At 36.7% G+C, this 24,911-nt stretch overlaps 4 protein-coding genes across 10 annotated transcripts; 1 reads left to right on the plus strand and 3 right to left on the minus strand.

Annotated features, from left to right (window-relative positions):
• Positions 1–5,795: 5,795 nt before the first annotated feature.
• LOC114880001 (RCC1 and BTB domain-containing protein 1-like) lies at positions 5,796–8,277 on the minus strand. Its single transcript, XM_029195524.2, has 10 exons — positions 8,098–8,277; positions 7,814–8,013; positions 7,560–7,718; positions 7,242–7,482; positions 7,036–7,166; positions 6,709–6,981; positions 6,507–6,631; positions 6,350–6,447; positions 6,153–6,283; positions 5,796–6,074 (listed from the first exon to the last, which is right to left on the minus strand). The coding sequence occupies exons 1-10, from the start codon at positions 8,183–8,185 to the stop codon at positions 5,934–5,936; spliced, it is 1,587 nt and encodes a 528-aa protein (XP_029051357.2). The 5' UTR covers positions 8,186–8,277; the 3' UTR covers positions 5,796–5,933.
• Positions 8,278–12,167: 3,890 nt separating this feature from the next.
• LOC114880985 (RCC1 and BTB domain-containing protein 1-like) lies at positions 12,168–17,569 on the minus strand. Of its 3 annotated transcripts, XR_003790193.2 has the most exons (11): positions 17,272–17,566; positions 16,965–17,164; positions 16,711–16,869; positions 16,392–16,632; positions 16,186–16,316; positions 15,859–16,131; positions 15,657–15,781; positions 15,500–15,597; positions 15,302–15,432; positions 15,028–15,223; positions 12,168–12,694 (listed from the first exon to the last, which is right to left on the minus strand). XR_003790193.2 is itself a non-coding variant. In XM_029197560.2 (10 exons), exons 1-10 carry the CDS (start codon positions 17,360–17,362, stop codon positions 12,638–12,640), a joined length of 1,506 nt encoding a protein of 501 aa, XP_029053393.2. In that variant the 5' UTR covers positions 17,363–17,569; the 3' UTR covers positions 12,168–12,637. The 3 variants fall into 3 exon arrangements, 2 of the variants coding, with proteins under 2 accessions (XP_029053393.2, XP_029053392.2); XM_029197560.2 differs by lacking the exon at positions 15,028–15,223 and having other exon boundaries at positions 17,272–17,569; XM_029197559.2 differs by lacking the exon at positions 12,168–12,694 and having other exon boundaries at positions 14,997–15,223.
• Positions 17,570–17,758: 189 nt separating this feature from the next.
• Positions 17,759–20,824, minus strand: LOC114880986 (RCC1 and BTB domain-containing protein 1-like). Its single transcript, XM_029197562.2, has 10 exons — positions 20,247–20,824; positions 19,963–20,162; positions 19,710–19,874; positions 19,419–19,641; positions 19,215–19,345; positions 18,893–19,159; positions 18,693–18,817; positions 18,536–18,633; positions 18,342–18,475; positions 17,759–18,263 (listed from the first exon to the last, which is right to left on the minus strand). The coding sequence occupies exons 1-10, from the start codon at positions 20,332–20,334 to the stop codon at positions 18,123–18,125; spliced, it is 1,572 nt and encodes a 523-aa protein (XP_029053395.2). The 5' UTR covers positions 20,335–20,824; the 3' UTR covers positions 17,759–18,122.
• Positions 20,825–22,569: 1,745 nt separating this feature from the next.
• On the plus strand, positions 22,570–24,902 carry LOC114880988 (zinc finger protein 706-like). 5 transcript variants are annotated; one of them, XM_046287807.1, is made up of 4 exons: positions 22,570–22,962; positions 23,152–23,303; positions 23,472–23,616; positions 23,708–24,902. In XM_046287807.1, exons 3-4 carry the CDS (start codon positions 23,473–23,475, stop codon positions 23,795–23,797), a joined length of 234 nt encoding a protein of 77 aa, XP_046143763.1. In that variant the 5' UTR covers positions 22,570–22,962; positions 23,152–23,303; position 23,472; the 3' UTR covers positions 23,798–24,902. The 5 variants fall into 5 exon arrangements, with proteins under 5 accessions (XP_046143763.1, XP_046143764.1, XP_029053398.1 ...); XM_046287808.1 differs by having other exon boundaries at positions 23,152–23,276; XM_029197565.2 differs by having other exon boundaries at positions 22,571–22,962; positions 23,104–23,310.
• Positions 24,903–24,911: the final 9 nt, after the last annotated feature.

Here is a 24,911-nt window from a genome sequence, read left to right on the forward strand (position 1 = left end):
TCTCTTTTTGAATAACTATTACATCAAAATTAACATTAATAAAAAAAAAATTTTTGGGAACCAAGGATTTGAACCGAGGATCTTCAAATTGGGAATCACGGATCTGCTCCGTGGTTGAACATATGACGCGTAATCTAAAGGTTCTCGGTTCAAATCCTGGGTCCCCATTTTTTTTTTTTTCTTTTTAATGATAATTTTTATGTAATAGTTATTCAAAAGGAGACAAATTATCATTACAAAAAAAAAAGTTTTGGGAACCAAGGATTTGAACGGTGGATCTCTAGATTGCGAATTGTATGTGTGAGTTTGTCATACTTCAGAATGTAAGGAGTAACTAACTGTAATTACTAATATCTTTTAAACAATTAGCCGTCTGCCCCCAAAAGGGGATATAGGCGTGTTCAGCTCGACGAGCTCTACAAGCAGGCAAAGTTTCATTAATAAAGTTCGAATTTATCTGATTTATTGAAATAGATGAGAAAAGAAAAAAACGATCCGAAATGGTGAGCTTCAGTTGGATTTAATTGAATACCAGACACGGTAAATTGTCGACAGGAGCCGCGATCGTCGGACAGAATTCGATAAATTGTATCTAATATAGTTTGAATTTTATAATAGACGTGTACGATGTATTGGAAAAGACACGTTGAATTTCGCGGTGGTAGCTGGTGGTGGTTCCGCAGAATAAAGCAAACGCCGTAAAATTTTACGACGCGACAGCGAATGTAGATCTGGTCGCAGACTGCGGCACAGGCTCGATCGAAATTAAACGGCCGCCAGGACGCGTCCAGGTGCTCTGTATCGCCGCATCGAAGGTGCATTCCTACGTGCATCCCATCCCATCCTATCCTATCCCATCCAATCCCATCCCATCCCATCCCATTCCGTCCCATGCGCTCTATTTTCCTCGCGCGGCTCCGGGCGGCATCGATTTTACACCAGAATACGCTTCTATTCTTCCAGCCTGGCGGCGAAGGTCGAGCCTTAACGTTCCAACCACGAATCGCGTCGAAGGAACACGGTCTGTAAAGCGAATCATTTCAATTCCTCCACACACATTTTGCGTTTTACGTTTTCCTCTTCAGAAATATTCCAAGTTAGTTGTGCAACCGATGCATACGTTGCCTCTATAAGCGACAAGATTTTTATCAACACCATCTTACTCCGACCAGCGAGTAGGTTGTCTCTAAATATGAGGGGAGGTAACGATGCAATGTACACGCGTCTCTTGCCCTCTGAGGGTTAATAGTTGAGCGATAGCCTTGAAACGAGACTCTTCCTTTGTATTGGTTTCCTCTATAGATTCTCTACGCGTTAACGTTTCGCCCGTGATTCTGTCAACCGCGATTTAATCGAACACCAACAGACGCCGTCGAGAACCGGCGATTTTCTCGAAGCTCCAATTAAATCAGGGAAGATCCGTGATCGAACAAGGTCATGGATCACGGATCTTCTTCTTGTTTCTTCCGTTTCTCGCTCCGTCAACCCCTGTATCGATTGTAACGCGAAAACTGCGAAAAGGTATCGCGCACGAACGTAGACTAAGCTCGATCAAAATTAAACGCAGAATTATTTATAAGATAAACTATTACTGTAAGTAGAATGAAACACTGCGTGCGTACACGTATAACGCGTGTACCTTCAGCGTGTACATATACATATATAATATTATGCAAAGTGTATGATATGTATAGGTATACATATGCGATGCATTGGCAAAAGTTCACCGGTGTAAAATCATCGCCGTCGAATGCTTTCTCTTTCATCCCTTACCCTTTCCCGCCAATCTTACCTCTTACGATTCGAATTATTCCAACGTGGATCCTGCAACTTTGATACGTGCATGCAAAAGTATCGATGAGCATACTTGAGAGAAATTGTTTCTGTCTGTTTTAATTCAACCGGAAGGAGATACGGGCGAAAGGGAAAGCGTTCGTAAGATGGGGAGGAAGCGATTCGAGTGGAAACGAAAAAACGAACGAACGACGCACGCGTCAGTTTGAACACGAACGATTCTCCAAGCAGCGAAAGGAATTTATTCGATAAAACAAAAACATTCGTTGATCGATCGTTTGAAAGGAACGTCAAATTGCTAGCAAACGCGACAACGTTGAACATGTTCCATTTTTCTTTTTTCGTTCGCCAACGACAGGGCAGGTAGCATCGCCTTCTAGTTCGTTGGATACGCGTTTTCGATTATGTGTATTATATCGTGTAAATATATAAACGTTAAGAGCCGAAGGAAAGTGTTCCAGCGACGATAATTGACGATGAAAGGCAAAACGTCGAAGGAACGTCATTCTGACGCGTGAACCGTCTCGATTCGCCAGAAAAGCAACAGCCATGTGTGAACAATTATTACATTCACCCCGGACGATTTCTCGATACACTATGTATAATAACTTTTGGATAATTAAGTAGCTGTGAAGGTATGGTGGTGCGTGTGTACATACCTACAATACCCCTAGCATCAGGCGCGAGTATCGAGTATCGAAATGAACAAAGGAAATAATTTATTGTTCTATTGTAATCATCGCGAAACGGGACTGATAATAATTTGACGAGAAAGCCGAGATATTTTCGTTCCTCCTGTTTTTCCCTCGAGAAAAGGAAATGCGTCATTTGCATCATTTTCTTTTCTTTTCTTTCGATAGCTTCGAGAAATCTGTGACGGTTTTCTTGTTCGCGGAACTCTTTTCTTTATCGTAAACTGGCGATATCACAGAAAAGCTATCGTCCCGGTTTCTAAGCGGGGGGTCCAAGCCAAAGTAATCCCGCTGATATACTTATTCGGATCGGTGAAAAAGAAACTGGAAGAATGCCGTCGGCTGGAACATTTCCAGGAACGTTTCTCTATTGATTCTTTATTTCGTATCCGTGTGTCGATGCAACCAAACGGATATTTGCCAGACTATCGACGTTCTGTCCTGGAATTTTCTTCCTTCCTCCCCCTCTTTATTTCTCTTCTTCATCGTCCCTTCTTCTACGATCCTTACATTTGTTGTTATCGCTATCGATACCGCGTCCTCCTCGAGGACTCGTCTCGATTGACCGCGAGAAGGAGCGGCACGAACGATCACGAATCGGATAATCGATAGTTGAATGAAGTAAAGTGCAACCAATACGAGTCGATTAACGAGCAACGATTTTTCCTCCGACTTTTACCCTTTGTCTTTGTCTTTGACGATAAATGGAGGGGAAAAGCAGGCGTCTCTGATTCAAAGCAAAATGCTTTTCAACCATTTACGCACTTCGAAGTCTGTACAAAGGACTCTAAACGATGCAACATCGCGGTGCCAGGCGCCGCGATGGATTTCAGCTAAAGAGCTGAAGAAATGCACGCAAAGCTAAGAAAATCGTCATCGGGGAAACGCGCAAATATGATTTTCCTCTACGAGAAAAGATATACCGGGTACATGAAAGACATCCGAACAATAATATGCGTTCACGGCTGAAACAGATAGGGGAGTTCCCTTGTACCGATCGGCACCTAGTATCGGACCATTAGCTATATCTAAAAGAAGAGACATGTGACAAAATTGTAAAGGATAAGATAAAACAAACGTTTGACGGTTGAAACAATTTTCACACATTTCAGTTCTTTTAGATTTAACTAATGTCCGGTACTAGGGGAACTCCCCCTACACCTACCGTTCATTTTCTCATCATTTTTTTCGACAAATTTTCTGTGATATGTACCTACTTCGAATCAGCTTTAAAGAAACCGAACAAACGCGATGATAGCAAACAGAGTTGAAATACTTTTGCGAACCGCGCACTATCTTTCGTTGCTGTTGTCTTGATGAAGAACTCTGTTACCTAAATTATACAGTGTGTAGTATCGTATCGTGTCGTATAAGTATAAGTAGGTAGTGGTACAAGCTGAAAAGTGGCGTTTTCGAGAAAATTGATCTTGAAAATTCTCTTGACACGAATGTACGCTTCGTTTCCGTTCGTGGAACAGCACAGTTACCTATGCTAATAGAATGAGCGACGCTTTCAACAATTTTTAAGCTATTCAAATAAAACTGTTTAAAAAACGAATCTTTTTCTTTTTTTTCATTCTTAGAAATTTCACTTTCCCGTTTGTACCACCGCATTGCTTTCGTTGTACCGTTTTTGTTGCGAACACCTCCATACTCTGTTCGAACGCCAACGTGTACCCGTGTACAATCCGCTCTGCGATCACCGTTTCAATTGTCGCTTAACAAACTCTGGCTAATCCTGTATATAATTCAATGTATAATAATCGCTCGTAACACGTCGAATGTCGTTCTTCCGTGCATCGTTCGACGCGATGCTTAGAATAAGCATCGTAACTGCGGCGATGTTTCCAGATTCGTTAGAAACGAAATCGGCTTTCGGTGCACCCTGTCAACATTTTCATCTCCCTGTATGACGCGAAATAAAAAAAGAAGAAAAAGAAATTTCATTCGAATATTGAAAGAGAGAAAGGAGGACCGACGGATTGTCGAAAGCGGCGAAACGATTTATTCGATAAAGATCCATGTTTTTCCTTTCTTTCTATCTTTCGTCGTCGAATCGAGCTCCGTCTAAATGGGGTAGAAAGGAGATTTACAGCGAGTCGTTGAAGAAAAGTAGCCCACAGGCCTAAATACGCTCTAATTAATTACAAAACACACATACATACACACGCGCGCGCGAGAAATGGAAAAGTAAATTAACCATAGCCGAATAGCTGATCGCATTCGATACATTTCTTAGCCGCATCGTCATATTTTTCTCGTTCGTTGTCTGTTATTACCATCGTATTAGATGCCGATTGCCGAGACACGATCGACTGCCAGAGGGTTGCGTCCGATCGGCGGTGCATTCTACTATCCCTCTCTATCCCTTCCGTTCCTCTCGATGCTTCTTCTTACTCGACAAAGCCTTTTCTTACCGAGCAAATGTTTCGTCCGAGTAAACCTCGATCCTTAAACAATTAAACAATTCCAGTAAAAGAATTTCTTCAAAGCGCAGTTTTTTAGCAACGAGAATCGAGGCACAACTCACGAAACGCGAACGCGCGTAACGACTTAACAAACGACAAACCAACTACCTAATATTACCTAAACGTATAAATATAGAGATACAAAACAGCGTAACGATTATTTATTACGTACAATTATTCATTGTTTTATGTTCTTTCTTTATTTCTTTGCGATTTCAAATTATCGCCTCACTGTATTATCAGATAAGAGATATGAAACTCTAAGTTTACGAACCTGACTCATGAATGAGTTATTTTCATCGAATAGATTAATATTGCTATCGATATTGTTATTATCATTATCATCATCGCCATCAGTCGTCGTCGTCATCATTAACGTTATTATTATTAACGAGTAGTTGTTGCGTACATATTATACGAAGAAAAAGTTTTAAAAAGTAACTTTACTGCTTGTATATACTGAGAATATCATAATAAAAATAATATGCGAACCATAGTGCAGTGCCGTTCTGTTGATCACATTTCCCTTTGAAAAGGATAACGCGTTGCCTCGGTTACGACTTAATTAACGTTTAATTACCGATTAAACAAATGGAAAACTTATCGCTTTCCATCTTCGAATAGTGACCAATTCATCGATAAGCGGATCAAATGAGAAGCGATACTATTAACAGGAATTCGATTGAAATGTATGCACAAAGAACCAGGATATGTCGCGTGTTATCTTAAAGAAAATTAAGCTCGTCATTAAATCGAACGAAAAAACTAACGTTTTACATGTATGTATATTAATGTAACATATATTTATGTACGTACAATGTGTCAAGGAATAAATGCACCGTAACAGAATAGTATTTATTATAAAGTACAAAATATAGAAACATACAGTAAATATAAAAGAAATACATCATAGTATTATTGTACATGTATCACGTGAAAGATGTACATCTTTCTGACTGTGCCGAACAGATATCGTAAGCTACTTCTTAAAAGCACCTTTTTCAACAGCTTTCATTACAAAAAGTTTGTATGAACGGTCATCTAATTCAGCGAAACCCGGAGTACGTAACATTACGGTGATACGGTTCGTTGCAAAATTTAAGCAGTATTCCTGTATTTCCTGAAAGAAAAGTAATATACATCGCATACATTAATGTTATTCTATTAAGAAAGATATTATAAAGAAAATAATACTTACCTTAGCTTTATATTCAACAGCATTATTATACAATAAGATTACATTTTTAATAGTAATCAATTTCTTGAGTTTAAACATACAGAGATCCTTCAATTCATCTTCCGAATAGGTATCCGCTAAATTAAAAAACTCTTGAAAAAAAGATACACAGTTGTTAAATATAAAATACCATAAACAGTATGTTTATGTATATTTACCTGCTACATCTTCTACAAGTAAATTAATCTCACTGGTGTACAGATATTGCAAGAAGCCTGCATATACATTGTAGGAAAATTCCTCGATTTCTATAACACTAAAATATACCGACTGTGTTAATAAAAATACAGACGTGTATGAAAATAATGAACCTACCTCTGATTCTGCTTATCCCAGTCTTCGTCAAACTTTCTTCGAAGGTATGAACAACGTATTTTTAAAATAGCTTTATGTACGTGGATAGGTTCTCCTTGTACTTTTATGATGAGGTCACTTGTAATCTTTCATACAATATAAAAATAATTAGGAAAAACAGCAAACACAGTAAAAAATGTAAACTCCCTTGAAAAATACTTACTGGGTCGTTAAATGCATTCCACAACCAGTCGATCAAACTCGCTTCCTTTGGTTCTCCAACAACTATAAGTGGTTGATGCGTTACACGACGCGATGAATAAAACGCAAAAGCATCGTGCAAATGTTTTAGTGGTGTATACGTTGGGACTCTGATACGTAGTCCTAGACAACGTCCCCAAACAAATACCACGTTTCTCTCTCCCATAGCTACACTTATATCGTTACAATATGAAGCCGCTACATCCAGTACTCTTCCCATTTCATGCTTCACCAGCTAAAAAAATCTTCATTATTTTAAATTCAATAACAGGAGTACATTTTATGTTACCTTTACTGGACGAGCAAAACGATCACCCTGATTACCAAATCCCAACTGCCCGCTATTGTTTCCACCCCATGCATACAAAACTCCCGTAGTACTCAATGCTAGAGTATGTACACAACCACAAACTACCTTTTCTATCAAACAAAATAAATACTACTAAAGTTACAAAATAACTTTAATTTATGCAGAGAAACAAAATTTGATATTACCAATCACAATGCCATCGAGTGCAGCTACTTTGCAAGGATTCTTCTGGCTAGAATAATGATCAATTCCTAGCTGACCCTCACTATTTTCGCCCCAACCATAAATCTTACCCTTATCTGTAACTATCATGTTAAATTCCATACCACAAGTAACAGAAACGATGTATTCATCAATTAAACCACTTCGTATCTCCACTTTGATAGGTACATTTATCCGATTACCAGAACCACCCCATGAATATACCTTAAATATACATGTATCTTGAATTAATTTAAAACAAAAAAAAGTAAATTATTTTATATATGAAGCTTCCATTTTACCTTTCCTTCATTTGTCAGTGCAAGAAAGTGACGACTTCCACAAGCTATATCTGTAATATGTTCATTGCGTATAGGATTCCTTACAATAGTTGGTATTGCAGACGGTTTGTAAGGTCCAATTCTTAATTGACCATAATCATTTTGTCCCCTTGAATATACCTTTTACATAGAATTATATTATTAAGCAATGTAATGTTATATTAAAATTAGTAATACTATTATTAGTATAGTTTGATTTAATAAGTTTTAAGTACCAGTCCTTGCTTTGAAAGAGCTAGAACATGATCTTTGCCAAATGAAAAGGTTTTTATGCCCTGGTTACATAAGCTTTTAATTTTAATTGGATTAAATGTATCCCTCTGATCACCAGTTCCAAGACATCCATTTGCGTTAGTTCCTATAGCGTATACCATGTCATCGTTTGTTACGATTAAAGCTTTGTCACCTGAATAACCTATTTAACAGAGGTCAATTTTAAATTACAAACAGTGATAGTAATTAAAATTCTTAAACAAAGAAACCGAAAACTAAATATTACCATACACGACAGCTATATGAATCTTTGACAGAAACCCTGGTTCTAACGTATTAAAAATGGGCCAATGTTTTAAGTGATGATAATTCATTGTTGCAACAATTACCGATCACACAAGGGCAAACAAGACTACACCAGACTACACATGCTTTTGTTTTCAAGGGATTTTGAATTTGTGCCTTGAGAACGAACGCCATCTGCTCTATCCTTGTATAAAAATGTGAAAGACTTCGTACTGCAAGTCTAACTCACGTTGATGGTAACATTACTCATTGTCAGTCAGTGTCTTGAGCTCTGCTTTGGCATATTACAGCAAGGAGATAAACAAAAAGGGGCGGTTGTGCCAGCCCTTTTGTCAACATTACATATGACGGCTGAACTTTACCTCAGAGACCCAAAAATTATGGCCTTTTTTTTTTATACGTTTTATAAGTAATTTACGAGTAGAATCTAAAAATCCTAGTTTTAAGTCGCGGAATCCATCGGTTCAGAAGTTATACGTGTGTAAAAGTGAGCGTTTTTAGCGTATTTCACGGGTTATTTCGACGCCATATCGACTTGTAACCTATTGCCGTCCAATGAGTGGAGTCGCCGTCGGTAAAACAGAATTTGTAGGTAAATTAGTCTAAACTTCGCTTTCATTTGATTTCTATTATAATTCGCATTTTTTACTATTGCTAGGGTTAGGGTTAAGGTTAGGGTTAGGGTTAGGGTTATGGTCAGGGTAAGGGTTAGCATCCACCCCTGTGGCTGGGGGGTTTAGAATACAGCCACGGTAACCCCTGCCTGTCGTAAGAGGCGACTAAAAGGGGGGGCGTGAAGATGGAAGACAGCGAAGAGGACAAGGACAGTCGTGGTTGGGGCGCTGCAGTGGGAAGAGGACGCTCTGAAGGAGTGATGCAGAACACGGGTGAGTTTTCGTTTATTTATTAATTAATCATTTATTTTGTGTGCTTGAGATCTTGTGAGAATGTGCGAGTGTGCGCGAGTGTGCGTGGAACAGGTCATCGAGGATTGCAGCGTACGAAGAGGTGGCGCGGTCACGCCGGGATGGTGTGATCCTTGGGGATATCCCCCCGGTGCCGACCGTTGCCGAAGAAAATTATGTTCCTGCCTCTGCAGGTCGGCGTGATGACCTCAGGGATAAGGCACATCATCAGCAACCTACCAGGCGGACGAAGAGGGGCACGGTCAACTGTGGAGATATGATGTCCCTGTCCTGGCCGTGCTGAAGTACAACCCCTGTCCTGGCAATAGTGCTAGGCAGGCGAAGAGGTGGCGCGGTCACGCCGGGAAGGCGCGATCCTGGAGGATGCCCCGGTGCCGATCGTTGGTGAAGAAAAATGGCCTGTCCTCGTGGCAGGTCAGGTGGGCGTGATGACATCTAGGAAAAGCCACATCATCATTATCAACCCACCAGGAGGACGAAGAGGGGCACGGTCAACTGTGGAGATATGATGTCCCTGTCCTGGCCGTGCTGAAGTACAACCCCTGTCCTGGCAATAGTGCTAGGCAAGCGAAGAGGTGGCGCGGTCACGCCGGGAAGGCGCGATCCTGGAGGATGCCCCGGTGCCGACCGTTGCTGAAGAAAAATTCCTGCGTGTATTTCTCAGGTTTAAAATGTCCTTACTGCTAGATCGGAGGTGCAACGGCGTGGATCCGCAGATGCCCCATGTTACATGGCGTTTTTGCGGGAGGACGGAATAATGCGAAATGCATTGAATTGCCAAAACGCCGTTGTGGCTACGTTGGTAACCTGTTATATATCCCAAAGGATGAATAGGTACTGGCGGCCCACACAGGGGAGAGGTTTTAGTGGGTAGTATACTCAGCCACAGGACTGTCCCCTATGGACTACCTGCGCAAGGTCGCCCCCTCTGGGCTGACGAGGGGAACTACCCAAGTGTTCCGCTCACTTATTAATGAAACTTTGCCACATTGTAGAGCTCGTCGCCCTGAACACGCCTATACCCCCTTTTGGGGGCAGACGGCTAATTGTTTAAAAGATATTAACAATTAAAGTTAGTTACCCCTTACATTGAGAAGCATGACACACTAACACATACAAATGTTTAGCTCTGCGGTAAAACGCTTGACTCGCAATCTAGTTGTCTACGGTTCAAGTCCATGATTCACAACTTTTTTTTTCTTTTTTCTTTTTAATGATAATTTGTCTCTTTTTGAATAACTATTACAACTGTGCTATAATCATTGCATTTATTAATAATTAATTACATGTGCTGAAATTTTTTTGGAATTTAAGTTATCTTTTCTATCCAATACGTACATTAACACCCTTACCGCATTCAAAATTCGATATATCGATAGTTGGATCGATTAATCGATATTTTCGATATATCGATAGTTGGATCGATTAATCGATATTTTCGATATATCGATAGTTGGATCGATTAATCGATATTTTCGATATATCGATAGTTGGATCGATTAATCGATATTTTCGATATATCGATAGTTGGATCGATTAATCGATATTTTCGATATATCGATAGTTGGATCGTTTTATCGATATTTTCGATATATCGATAGTTGGATCGATTAATCGATATTTTCGATATATCGATAGTTGGATCGATTAATCGATATTTTCGATATATCGATAGTTGGATCGATTAATCGATATTTTCGATATATCGATAGTTGGATCGATTAATCGATATTTTCGATATATCGATAGTTGGATCGATTAATCGATCCAACTATCGACATATCGGAAATATCGATATATCGAAAATATCGATTAATCGATCCAACTATCGATATATCGAAAATATCGATTAATCGATCCAACTATCGATATATCGAAAATATCGATTAATCGATCCAACTATCGATATATCGAAAATATCGATTAATCGATCCAACTATCGATATATCGAAAATATCGATTAATCGATCCAACTATCGATATATCGAAAATATCGATTAATCGATCCAACTATCGATATATCGAAAATATCGATTAATCGATCCAACTATCGATATATCGAATTTTGAATGCGGTAAGGGTGTTAATGTACGTATTGGATAGAAAAGATAACTTAGTAGGGTATGCACCACCGCTAATAGATTCAACTCAGTCTGTGATATATTTGTTGACTCTGTCGACAAAACTAAACATAACCTCCGAAACTTTTTAACTATTAACTCGGCAATAGGATAGCTCTAGCGTCATACTTACTGCACCACACTACATCAACTTATGCTAGAAAAACTCAGCATCCTAGGCTCATTAAAATCCCGGCTATAAGCACTTTCAAAGCACCATTTATGCACTTAATCTATTGACATTCACGTGACTACAATAGCGCGGCCATAGTTGTACTATCGTTTGAAGTTTACGTTCGGAACGAGGCGATAATATGTTTACAATACTCATTCATTCATACACTATTATTCTGAAGCCGACTAGGGCAACTGACACAATGTATACACTCATGTTATGTAATGTTTGTTGTAAAGGGCTATGCCCGTATATATACTAAATAAATAAATAAATAAATAACTTAAATTCCAAAAAAATTTCAGCACATTTAATTAATTATTAATAAATGCAATGATTATAGCACAGTTGTAATAGTTATTCAAAAAGAGACAAATTATCATTAAAAAGAAAAAAGAAAAAAAAAGTTGTGAATCATGGACTTGAACCGTAGACAACTATATTGCGAGTCAAGCGTTTTACCGCGGAGCTAAGCATTTGTATGTGTTAGTTTGTCATGCTTCTCAATGTAAGGGGTAACTAACTTTAATGGTTAATATCTTTTAAACAATTAGCCGTCTGCCCCCAAAAGGGGGTATAGGCGTGTTCAGGGCGACCAGCTCTACAAGGTGGCAAAGTTTCATTAATAAGTGAGCGTAACACTTGGGTAGTTCCCCTCGTGAGACCTACTCTTGGGCTAAACCCCACCCTTCGGGGTCGGGTTGCCAGGTTGCCCCCTTCTGGGGTTGCCTCTTTGGGTTTGCCCCCACCAAACGGGCGCCAGGCTGCCCCTTCAGGGCGGGTATGAGTCCCACACTGCCCGGGCCCCCACCAGCCGAATAGAGTGAATGGGGGAACAACCCGCGCGTGAGCAAATGCATTTCCTCTCTTTATTAAAAAAAAAAGAAAAAAAAAAGGGTTAGCATCGGAGTACAGCACACCCGGTATACGCTAAAAACGCTCACTTTTACACACGTATAACTTCTGAACCAATGAATTCCGCGCCTTAAAACTAGGATTTTTAGATTCTATACGTAAAATACTTCAAGAAGGTAAAAAAAAAGGCCATAATTTTTGGGCCCCTGAGGTAAAGTTTACCCCATATGACGACTTCACCACCAACAAAGGGAGCGGTTGTGCCAGCCCTTTTCTCAACATTACATATGACGACTTCACCACCAAACTGCTGAAGCCGTAAGAACCGCCGAGGTCGGGTGCAGGGGTTCCAGGCGCAATTACACGCGGCCAGAGATGCTGGTACAATGAACATGGCTCATCCTCCATCGAATTTGTCCCTTTCGTTCCTCTCAATGGTTCTTCTTACTCGACAAAGCCTTTTCTTACCGAGCAAATGTTCCGCCCCAATACAGGTTGATCCTTAAACAATTCCAGTAAAATAATTTCTTAGAACTGCAGTTTTTTAGCAACGAAAATCGAGGCACAAACTCACAAAACGCGAACGCGCGTAACGACTTAACAAACGACAAATCAACTACCTAATATTACCTAAACGTATAAATATAAAGATACAAAACAGCGTAACGATTATTTATTACGTACAATTGTTCATTGTTTTATGTTCTTTCTTTACTTCTTTACGATTTCAAATTATCGCCTCACTGTATTATCAAATAAAAAATATGAAACTCTAAGTTTACGAATTTGACTCATAAATGAGTTATTTTCATCCAATGGATTAATATTGTTATCATTATTATCATCATCGTCATCAGTCGTCGTCGTCGTCATCATTAACGTTATTATTATTAACGAGCAGTTGTTGCGTACATATTATACGAAGAAAAAAAGTTTTAAAAAATAACTGTACTGCTTGTATATACCTGAGAATATCATAACAAAAATAATTTGCGAACCATAGTGCAGTGCTGTTCTGTTGATCATATGTCCCTTTGAGAAGGATAACACGTTGTCTCGGTTACGATTTTTCATATTCACTAATCTCTACGCTTTACCGTTTAATTACCGATTAAACAAATGGAAAACTTATCGCTTTCCATCTTCGAATCGTGATCAATTCATCGATAAGCGGGTCAAATGAGAAACGAAACGATTAGCAGGAATTCGATTGAAATGTATGCACAAAGAAACAGGATATGTAGCGTGTTACCTAAGCTCGTCATTAAATCGAACGAAAAAACTAACGTTTTACATATGTGTAAATTAATGTAACATATAATTATGTACGTACAATGTATCAAGGAATAAATGCCCCGTAATAGAACACTATTTATTATAAAGTATAGAGTACTAGCATCCCCGTCGCGGCTTCGTCCGCTCTCATAAATAAAAACTTCGAGAATTTGAAGTAATAATTGTTGTATTATTTTTTGGTGATCAATCTCTAGTATTTCAGGAAAGTATTGCTGCCTGCAGAATCAGTAGAAAAGCGGCGATCCCATACTAACGCGTACGTTGTCACGATCGCACACGGATAGGCAGAATTCAATGTGATAGTTACGACAGTTTTTCGAAAATATCTCAAAAACTAAGGCCGAGCGGCGGTTATATGTATAGGAAAAAGTTGTTCAAAATGTTGATTTCTACAACATATTTAAAAAAATCATCGAAATCAGAGGTGCCGTTCGTAGTCTAAATAATTACATTCATCCCTGAATCTAGATTTGCGCCTTTAGAGGTTGATTAGAACAAAATCTTGAATTATGTTTTTAATCATTTGTATGGGTGACCTTCGTAAGCAAAAACCAAGTCGATATCTCATCGGGCCAACGAGATATTGTGAATCCGTGTAAATAGATTTTAACCCTTTTTACACTCTTAACGGTCGAATTTCTAAAAATCCCTTTTTCGTGGGTGCTTACGTCATGAGAGGAATACACTAGCCCAATTTCATGTTTCTAGGTTCAGGGGTTTGGGTTGGGCGTTGATGAGTCAATCAGGACATTTGCTTTATATGCATAGATAGAAGATGTCCGGTCAACTTTGACACCTATAGTGCGTACTATGTGCAATGTTTTGATTCGATCTCTCTGGCTTTTCGCCAACTTTTATCAATTTTAGCAAGTAATTATAATTCAAACTATATCGTGTTTGGTATCATTTTAATCAGAAAAATCTCACCAATGCGCTAGTAACTTTCATTTAAAAAAATAAAAAGTAAAAAAGTTTTATAATTGAATTAGTATTAGTCACACCGATACATTTCGGCTCTTTCCTTTGATCATTGGACCTCTCCCTCTCCTCCACTGTCTGTCCCTTTCTACGTTCACGCTTGGCTAGCATCGCGTATAACCCGAGATTCAACACCTCGATTGGATATTGCATATACAATTTGCATTAGCATACAATATTGCATTGCATGTACAGGATTGCCTCGAAATAAGCAAGTAGTCTCTGCTTCGAAATAAGCAACTCGCAATCCCCTCTTTGTTTGAAGTCGCCCGCAAAGTGAAAGGCACGAAAGTGAGTGAGAGATCCGTTTGTCGCTACCTCAGATCTCTTATTCGTTTCTACGAGTGACGTATGTTGGACGATCTCTCATTCGTCAAGCAGAATAGCATACCTGCTTCGTAATAAGCAACTGTTCGGTCCCGAGCGACTTGCTTATTTCGAGGCAATTCTGTATATGCAATGTTTGGATCCCAATTTCTCTTGCATATAACCAAGTAGAAGAATATAGATAGAAGACTAGATAGAGGCATACAGTAAATATAAAAAAAATATATTTGTACATGTATCACGTGAAAGATGTACATCTTTCAGACTTTGTCGGCCAGATATCGTAAGCTATTCGTTAAAAGCACCATTTTCAACAGCTTTCGTTACAAAAATTTTGAATATACGGCCATCTAATTCAGCGAAACCCGGAGTAAGTAACATTACGGTGATACGCTTCGCTGCAAAATTTAAGCAGTATTCCTGTATTTCCTGAAAGAAAAGTAATATACATCGCATACATTAATGTCATTCTATTAAGAAAGATATTATAAAGAAAACAATACTTACCTTAGCTTTATATTCAACAGCATTATTATACAAAGAGATTACATTTCCAATAGCAATCCCTTCCTCTAGTCTAAACATACAGAGACCCTTCAATTCATCTTCCGAATAAGTATCCGCTATATGAAAAAGCTCTTGAAAAAAAAAATACACAGTTGTTAAATATAAAATACCATAAACAGTATGTTTATGTATATTTACCTGCTACATCTTCTACAAGTAAATTAATCTCACTGGTGTACAGATATTGCAAGAAGCCTGCATATACATTGTAGGAAAATTCCTCGATTTCTATAACACTAAAATATACCGACTGTGTTAATAAAAATACAGACGTGTATGAAAATAATGAACCTACCTCTGATTCTGCTTATCCCAGTCTTCGTCAAACTTTCTTCTAAGGTATCGACAACGTATTTTTAAAATAGCTTTATGTACGTAGATGGGTTTTCCTTGCACTTTTATGATCAGGTCGCTTGTAGTCTTTCATACAATATAAAAATAATTAGAAAAAACAGCAAACACAGTAAAAAATGTAAATTCCCCTGAAAAATACTTACTGGGTCGTTAAATGCATTCCACAAACAGTCGATCAAACTCGCTTCCGTTGGTTCTCCATAAACTATAAGTGGTTGATGCGTTACACAACGCGATGAATAAAACGCAAATGCATCGTGCAAATGTTTTAATGGTGTATACGTTGGGACTCTGATACGTTGTTCTAGACAACGTCCCCAAACAAATACCACGTTTTTCTCTCCCATAGCTACACTTATATCGTTACAATATGAAGCCGCTACATCCAGTACTCTTCCCATTTCATGCTTCTCTATCTAAAAAAATCTTCATTATTTTAAATTCAATAACAGGAGTACATTTTATGTTACCTTTACTGGACGAGCAAAACGATCACCCTGATTACCAAATCCCAACTGCCCGCTATTGTTTCCACCCCATGCATACAAAACTCCCGTAGTACTCAATGCTAGAGTATGTACACAACCACAAACTACCTTTTCTATCAAACAAAATAAATACTACTAAAGTTACAAAATAACTTTAATTTATGCAGAGAAACAAAATTTGATATTACCAATCACAATGCCATCGAGTGCAGCTACTTTGCAAGGATTCTTCTGGCTAGAATAATGATCAATTCCTAGCTGACCCTCACTATTTTCGCCCCAACCATAAATCTTACCCATATCTGTAACTATCATGTTAAATTCCATACCACAAGTAACAGAAACGATGTATTCATCAATTAAACCACTTTGTATCTCCACTTTGATAGGTACATTTATCCGATTACCAGAACCACCCCATGAATATACCTTAAATATACATGTATCTTGAATTAATTTAAAACAAAAAAAAAGTAAACTATTTTATATATGAAGCTTCCATTTTACCTTTCCTTCATTTGTCAGTGCAAGAGAGTGATAACTTCCACAAGCTATATCTGTAATGTGTTCATTGCGTACAGGATTCGTTACAATAGTTGGTATTAAAGACCGTTGGTAACATCCATTTCCTAATTGACCATAATCATTTTGTCCCCATGAATATACCTTTTACATAGAATTATATTATTAAGCAATGTAATGTTATATTAAAGTTAATAATACTCTTAATAGTACAGTTTGATTTAATTAGTTTTAAGTACCATTCCTTGGTATGTGAGGGCCAGAACATGATCTTTGCCAAATGAAAAGGTTTTTATATCCTTTTTACATAATTCTTTAACTATAATTGGATTAAATGTATCACAAGTATCACCAGTTCCAAGACACCCATTTGTATTAGTTCCTATTGCATATACCATGTTATCATTTGTTACTAATAAAGCTTTGTTGCCTGAGTAATCTGTTGAATGAAAATTCATTTTAGGATGTATTACTTGTAACAAGATTTATTTTTTTTCCAATATATGAATAATATACATAAAATGTAAATTACAAAATAAGTATTACCATGCACAATAACCATACAGACTTTTGAAATGAACTGGGGCTCTAATATAGTGAAAATTGGCCAATTCTTTAATTCAGAGGAGGAAAGCATCTTTATATTTCAACCAAAGTTTTGAAATAATAAAATAATCTGAATACTTAATTTAAGGCTTTAATAACTCAAAAAGTTTTCATAAACTGTTCAAACTTTATAGATACGTATCAATACTCCTTCTGTTCTTTCATTTATTTTTCTTTTATACTTAATTACTTGCAGGAGTTGTCAATAATTATTGACAATCTATAGTCACTGCTGTGTAATAGGAAAAATCTCATTTAAAAACAGGCATTTCATGGACGAAAAAATTACCATCCATCTAGCGGCAGAAAGGTGGAACTAAAGGGCCAATACTTTTCCTGCCTTTCTCAACCTTATAAAAAATTGAACTGATTTATATTGTATCATGTTTTTAATAATTAAAACTTTGAAGGAAAATTAATCACTCAATTATAAATATATATGTATATATTTGCGGTATAATATTGTTGCATTCAAAATCAGTTTTAAGAAAAGTTTTATGTTTTATTTATCAATATAAATCCCTTTAGAGATGTTATGACCAATCATTCATTTTTCCTATTATAATAACGCAGAAGGGTGCCTGGAACCTCTAAAATAATAATCCCTCGAGAACAAAATCTCGTCTAGTCTTTTTTTGTAATTGTAATCACATTTTTATTGGAGATAATCCATAAATGTCTATATAAATCTGTACATTCTCTCTCTCTCTCTCTCTTGGAATGGTGTGTCGCATTCCTCTCCAACCAGAACAAAAATTGCATTGTGTTATTCATATAATAAACATTACAACCTATGTTTTAAAAGCACCAGCTCGGGCAGCTTCAATTAAAAAACAGTTTAGAATTTTTTTATCCATCTCCAGAAAATCTGGATTTTGGATTACTGCAGTCATATGATTCAATGCAAATTTGAAGCAACATTTCTCTAGTTCCTAAAGAAGCATGATGTGTGACAATACTTCAGAAAAAACTGCTATATTGTAAGGAGTAACATAAAGAATGTTACTTACCTTAGTATGATATTTAAAAGATATAGTATAAAAAAAAGCTATGTTTTCCAATGTAACTTTTTTCATCAACATCTGTATACAATGTTCTTTTAAGTGACTTACGAGGTACATATCGGCTAACTCCAGAAGTTCCACTATATAAAAAATACAGTTAATAAGATTGAGAAATTAGAGCGTAAAATGTAAGCATTTACCTAGTTCGGAGTCGGAAACTGCATTAATTTTCTCGGTATATAAATATTTTAGAAATAATTTATATACTTCGTAAGAAAATTTATCGATTGACATATCACTACAATAAGAAACTTAATTAATAAAAATATAAATATGTGTAGCAAAAAGCTGACTCACCTTTTAGTATTCTCTGCCCAATTGTCCTGAAACATTGTTCTGAAGTATTGACAACGTATTTTCAAAATTGCTTTATGCACATAAATGGATCTTCCTTGCACTTTAATAATGAAATCACTAGTGACCTTTGAACACACAAACGATAACATAAGGGAATAGTGAAACCAATAAGGATATCATTACTGATAAAGAATACATACTTGATCGTCAAACGCTTCATCCAAATTATTCGATAAACTTAAACCTTTTTTATTAAAAAGGAGCGGCTGATATGTTACCCTAGGCCACGCATAATACGCAAAAGCGTCGTGTAAATATCGTAATGGTGTGCATCTTGGGGCTATGATGTTCTGTCCTAGACACTGTCCCCAGATAAACACTCGGTTCTCTTTTCCCATAGCTACACTTATATGACTGCAATGCAAAGCCGCTATATCCCGTACTCTTCCCATTGCTTCTACTTCCAACTGAGAAATTTTTCATTATTTCAAACTCAGTAACAAAAGTATACTTCACCATTACCTTAAGTGGAACGGAATTATTCTCCAATGTAGAACCATGACCTAATTGTCCAGAACTGTTCCCACCCCATACATACAAAGCTCCTTCATTACTCAAAGCTAGGGTATGCATGTAACCACAAACTACTTTTTCTATTAAAAAAATAGACACTGTTACAATTAGGAAAAATTATAATCTATACAGCCGGACAAAATTTGATATTACCAATTACAACACCGTTTAGTGCTATTACTTTGCGAGGACTCTCTACATCACAATAGTTACCAACACCTATCTGGCCAACTTTATTTTCACCCCAACCATAAACTTCTCCTTTAATTGTAACTACCATGCTATACTCCTTACCACAAGCACAACAAACAATGATCTCATCATTTAAAACAGGATATGTTTTTCTTGTACTGTCAGCACATGCCCATGCATATACCTTAACAAAAAAAAAGAAATAAGTATATACATACAATTATAATTCTTTATCCAAAGCTTTCATTTTACCTTTCCTTTATTTGTCAATGCAAGAGAGTGATAAGTTCCACAACCTATACTCACAATATGTTCATCAGATAGAGTATTTATCATAATAGATGGTGTTACAGATGTTCCATGATATGAAGATGAACATTGTGGACGGTTATGATCCCTTTTTCCCCAAGAATATACCTTTATAATTATATTATTAACCAATATAAAGTTATATTAAAGTTAGTAATACTATTAACAATATAGTGATTTTATAAATTTCAAGTACCGGTCCTTGCTTTGTAAGAGCCAGAACATGATCTTTGCCAAACGCAAAGGTTTTTATATTTTTTTTACATAATTGTGCAATTGTGATTGGATTAAATGTATCGCTATTATTACCAGTTCCAAGACATGAATTTGCATTAGTTCCTATAGCGTATACCATGTCATCGTTTGTTACGATTAAAGCTTTATCACCTAAATCGCCTGTTTAATAAAGGTTAGTTTTAAATTACAAACAGTGGTAATAATTGAAGTTTTTAAACAAATAAAATGAAAACTAAATATTACCATACACGACAGCTATATGAATCTTCGACATAAACTCGGGTTCTAATGTATTAAAAATTTTCCAATGTTTTAAGTCATGACAAAGCATTGTTGCAACGACTACAGATCACTACAAATTGCTACAGATCAAATAAGACTACACAGGCTTTTGTTTTCACGGGATTTTGAAATTGTACTGTGGCGACTTTTGATAGGGGTGCGACCATGGCACTGGTCGGCACTCGTCCGAAGGTTCATTTTCTGTAAATTTTTATAATTTAAGTTGCGACCTTTGCTTCCGGTTCGAGGATAGCATTCTTCCGGGAAAAGCGGAAAACCACAAAGCGGAATTCCTTTACGTCCCTCGTTCCGTTACATCCCTGCATTCTCTCCAACCCTACATTCTTTTCAGCGCTATATTCTCTTCAGCCCTACATTGTTTTCATCCCTACATTCTCTTCAGCCCTATATTCTTTTTATCCCTACATTCCTTACATCTCTTCATTGCTTTAATCCCTACATTATTATCATCCCTACATTCTTTTCATTCCTTAAATCCCTACATTCTTATCATCCCTTAAATCCCTACACTCTTTTCATCCCTTCACTCTTTTCATCCCTACATTCTTTTCATTCCTACATTCTTTTCATCCCTACACTCCTTACATCTCTTCATCCCTTACATCCCTACATTCTTTTCATCCCTACGTTCCTTATATCGCCCCATCCCTTACATCCCCACATTCCTTTCATCCCTACATTCCTTACATCTCTGCATCCGTTATAATAAATATATTGTAAAGACTGCTTCGAGTAAAGGTAAGTTAGTTCCTTTTTCAAAAAGCAGATGGCGCTGATTCGAGGTCGAGATTTTAGTTCACATTTTTGCCGCTAGAGGGCCAAAATTTCTGCTTGATTTAGTTCCTTTTTCAAAAAGCAGATGGCGCTGATTCGACGTCGCATAAGCGCCCTCTGGCGGCGAAAAAAGGAACTAACTCACCTGTACTTACCTTTACTTATCTTTACTCGAAGCAGTCTTTATAATATATTTATTATAAGGGATGCAGAGATGTAAGTAATGTAGGGATGAGAAGAATGTAGGGATGAAAGGAATGTAGGGATGAAAAGAATGTAGGGATGAAAAGAGTGTAAGGATGATAATAAATGTAGGGATTTAAGGGATGAAGGGATGAAAGAAATGTAGGGATGAAAGGAATGTAGGGATGAAAAGAATGTAGGGATGGAAAGATGCAGGGATGTAAGGGATGTAGAGATGAATCGGAACGAGGGATGTAAAGGATTTCCGCAGGGGTCTGGGGCTGGGGCCCCGATCTCCGCTGCACGCGGCGCGACCGGATCTAGCGAAATATAAGACTTAAAAACAAACAAATCATGAAACTCACTTGTTCGGGATAGTGATGGGTACGACCGGATTACTATACGGGGATTCCGAGGATCCCGGTCGCTCTACTATACTGGGGTTCTGCGGACCGCGGTTGGGGTTTCGACAACTCCGCTGTTCTACTATACGGGGTTTCGAGGACCCCGTATTTGTAAATAATTAAGAAATTATTCACTCCCAAACAATGAAAATGATATATTTGTATGCCATAGTGTCGTTATGCAGAGCATCTCTGGTGGTTCGGGGTCCCTAACACCCCAAGCCATCGGCCATTGCGCCATCTATATAAAAGCGGCGCAAACTTTTCGTTAACTTACCTACTGTCGCAGGGTCGATTATCGACTGTCGGTAATTCAGTCGATAAGTTACTAGTAGTTTCCACGGCTTTTGTATAAATAGCGCAACCATCGAAACAAAAGAGTACAACTGGCAAGTAGTTCTTTGATGTCCAAAGACAACCCGTAGCCAAATACAACTTACTCTTTGACGTGGTATCATATTCAGTAGTGGGAACAACTTCCCCTTCCTTAGCTTAGACCCTCTTTTTCCCTATTTAACATATCGTATAAATCTTTCCTTTATTTTAATTCGGAAAGATTGTTCTTTATCAATAAATTTCCATTTGTTTTTGCAAGTAGAATCATCTGTGAATTGTGTGACACCTTGTATATTTATCAATAATAAAGATTTTATGTCAAAATTTAATGTTTATTACAAAAATTCATCATCCATTCCTTTTGAATACAAAAAGAGAATTCTTCTTATTAACTATTCATCTTATCATTTTCTTTTTAGTGTTACTTTATTCGAGAATTAATTGCTTTGGGAAATTTAATCCAATAGAATGGGAGAGCTATCAGAAAGAAGTCTTCCTTATTGGAAGAGAGTTTTTTCATGCTCGTACATATGTATACATATATTTCTCGGCTAAAATGCGGTCACTGAACTTACAAGCCTTAATATTTAGATATCGATTAAAAACAATTTCAACTTTGCTCCATTGATCAGACAAAAACAAAATTAATCAAGAAAAAATCACATTGCAAAAGCTTAACTCAAAATAGTTGCTCCGATTTTTTTTTATTTCACACATTGTTCTCGTTCCTATGGCAATACTTTACGTACAAGTGCTCGAAGATTGGCTTGTCCTAACAGACGTGCCGCGAGCACTGCTTTTGAGTGCTGGTTATTTTTTGTAACCTTTTTTCTTAACAATTTTTAATTGTACATCAAACTAGAGGGACAAAATTACTTTTCTTTGTTACAAAAAACTGAGCCCCGGATCATCAAGGTAGCAAGGAAAACTTGCTTTCAAACACGTTCATTCTCGCACAGGTGAGCAATCCATATATCATATAAAATATTCTTTCTAAAAGTTCTTTTACTTTGCATTCGTCGGGACGCTTTACTTGAGTGAGATTTTTCTATGTAGTAATTCTATGTTTTGCCTGAAATTTATTTGATAATGGGAAACAGTGCTATAGCATCGGGCAATCTTTGGCACCTCGCTCACCTATTTTATAGGTTGGGTATATCTCGGAGAGGAGAAAGTATGAAACAATAATCTGTAAAAGAGAAAGAATCGAAGATCTTGCAGTCGAGTGAAGATGTCAGCATTTCTTTACGAGGAACATCACAGCCGGAAATTTGTATAAACTGTATTTTGCATTATATCGGTACTTTGTACGTTAATTGAAAATAAAGATATGTCGAAAATTTATAACGGAAACATTAATTTTGCGTAATGGAAGCTTTACCACTTTTCGTTTTTTATTTCTATATAATTTTTACGTTTGTAGAAATAATATCAAAGGTAGAAATAATTTACATTACTTCTATTTCAGAATGGCTCGTGGACAACAAAAGATTCAATCACAAGCTAAAGCAGCAGAAAAAGCTGCAAAAGTAAAAAAGCAACAAGGACACAGTGCCAATGAACAAAAAAAGGCTGCACAGAAAGCTCTAGTACATGTGTGCGTAGTATGTAAGGTTGGTAAACTATTATAAAGAAGCTCTATGTCTTATTATTTATAAGTATTGCCAGAATATGGTTGACACTTGATATTTCATGTATTAACAGGCCCAAATGCCAGATCCAAAGACGTATAAGCAACATTTTGAGAATAAACATCCCAAGAACGAGTTGCCAGATGATTTAAAAAATATATGAGGGTGCGATCTTTTGTATAATTGCAGAGCTGAGATGCAGCAAAAAAAGAAATGACTACAAATGACAAAGTGATATACTTCAATGTTCAACCGATCATTAAATAGTCTTAATTCAAAAAATAAATGAAATCTTGTTAGTGTTTAAAGTGAACTATTGCACAGTTAAGAAATGAATTTTTGTGCACAGCCCCGAATTATTCTAACATTATTGATGGTTCGCTTACAAAATCAAATATCCATTTCTTCCAAAGATATTCAGCATTCATCATCTAATATGTGATTCTTAAGTTTTTCACTTAAGCATAAAAGCAATGGAGTATGTATATTGCTAAGAAATAAAAATAATGAATTTAGCAGAATTGTTCCAAGTATTTGTACGTATTTTGATGTTATAGGCAGTAAAACAGTATTTATTCTTCTGTTATTAGAAAAATGATTAATTCAATGTAGATATTATATGTATAACGCATGGAAATCGCACGATTCTCGAGAATTTAAAAAATTACAAGAAAAAGATGAAAATGATATTTTACGAGAATTGAGAAACTGCCATTTTATAGCATCTACCATTTACTTATTAAAAATATTCTATGATTAAAATGTATCACGCTATGATCTATTATTTTTTTATGTATTTGAGCCTCATTTTAACTGAAATGAAATAGTTCGTTATTTTGAAATACGTTATATTAATGTAAAACTTAATAGATATTTGTTTTTGACAAAATTACAATTAGCTTTCAGTACTTAAACCCTTTGCTATTTTATACTGAGAATAATTGATGCAGTGAACTGTTTTGTGTAAATTAATTTTACAAAGTATAGTGTACTACATTGTACATTTGTCTCTATGCGTTAACAAAAATGTGTACCACTTATTACAGAATCTGTTATTCTCGGTAATTGATAGACTCATTGTACTTCAAAATACATACATATGCTTTAATACGCCAAGTGCATAGAAATTTAAATATACTGAAGATATGTTAATAGTGTTCAGTGCTAACGTGGTTTGTGGGAATTCCTAGCATGTGTTTAACTTAGAAATAAGTATGCGCATTATGTAATTTATTCTGATAAAATAATTATACAATTTTTCACAACAATTGCATCAT

The sequence above is a fragment of the Osmia bicornis genome, chromosome 11 (assembly GCF_907164935.1).
Source record: "Osmia bicornis bicornis chromosome 11, iOsmBic2.1, whole genome shotgun sequence".
Lineage (NCBI taxonomy): Eukaryota > Metazoa > Arthropoda > Insecta > Hymenoptera > Megachilidae > Osmia > Osmia bicornis.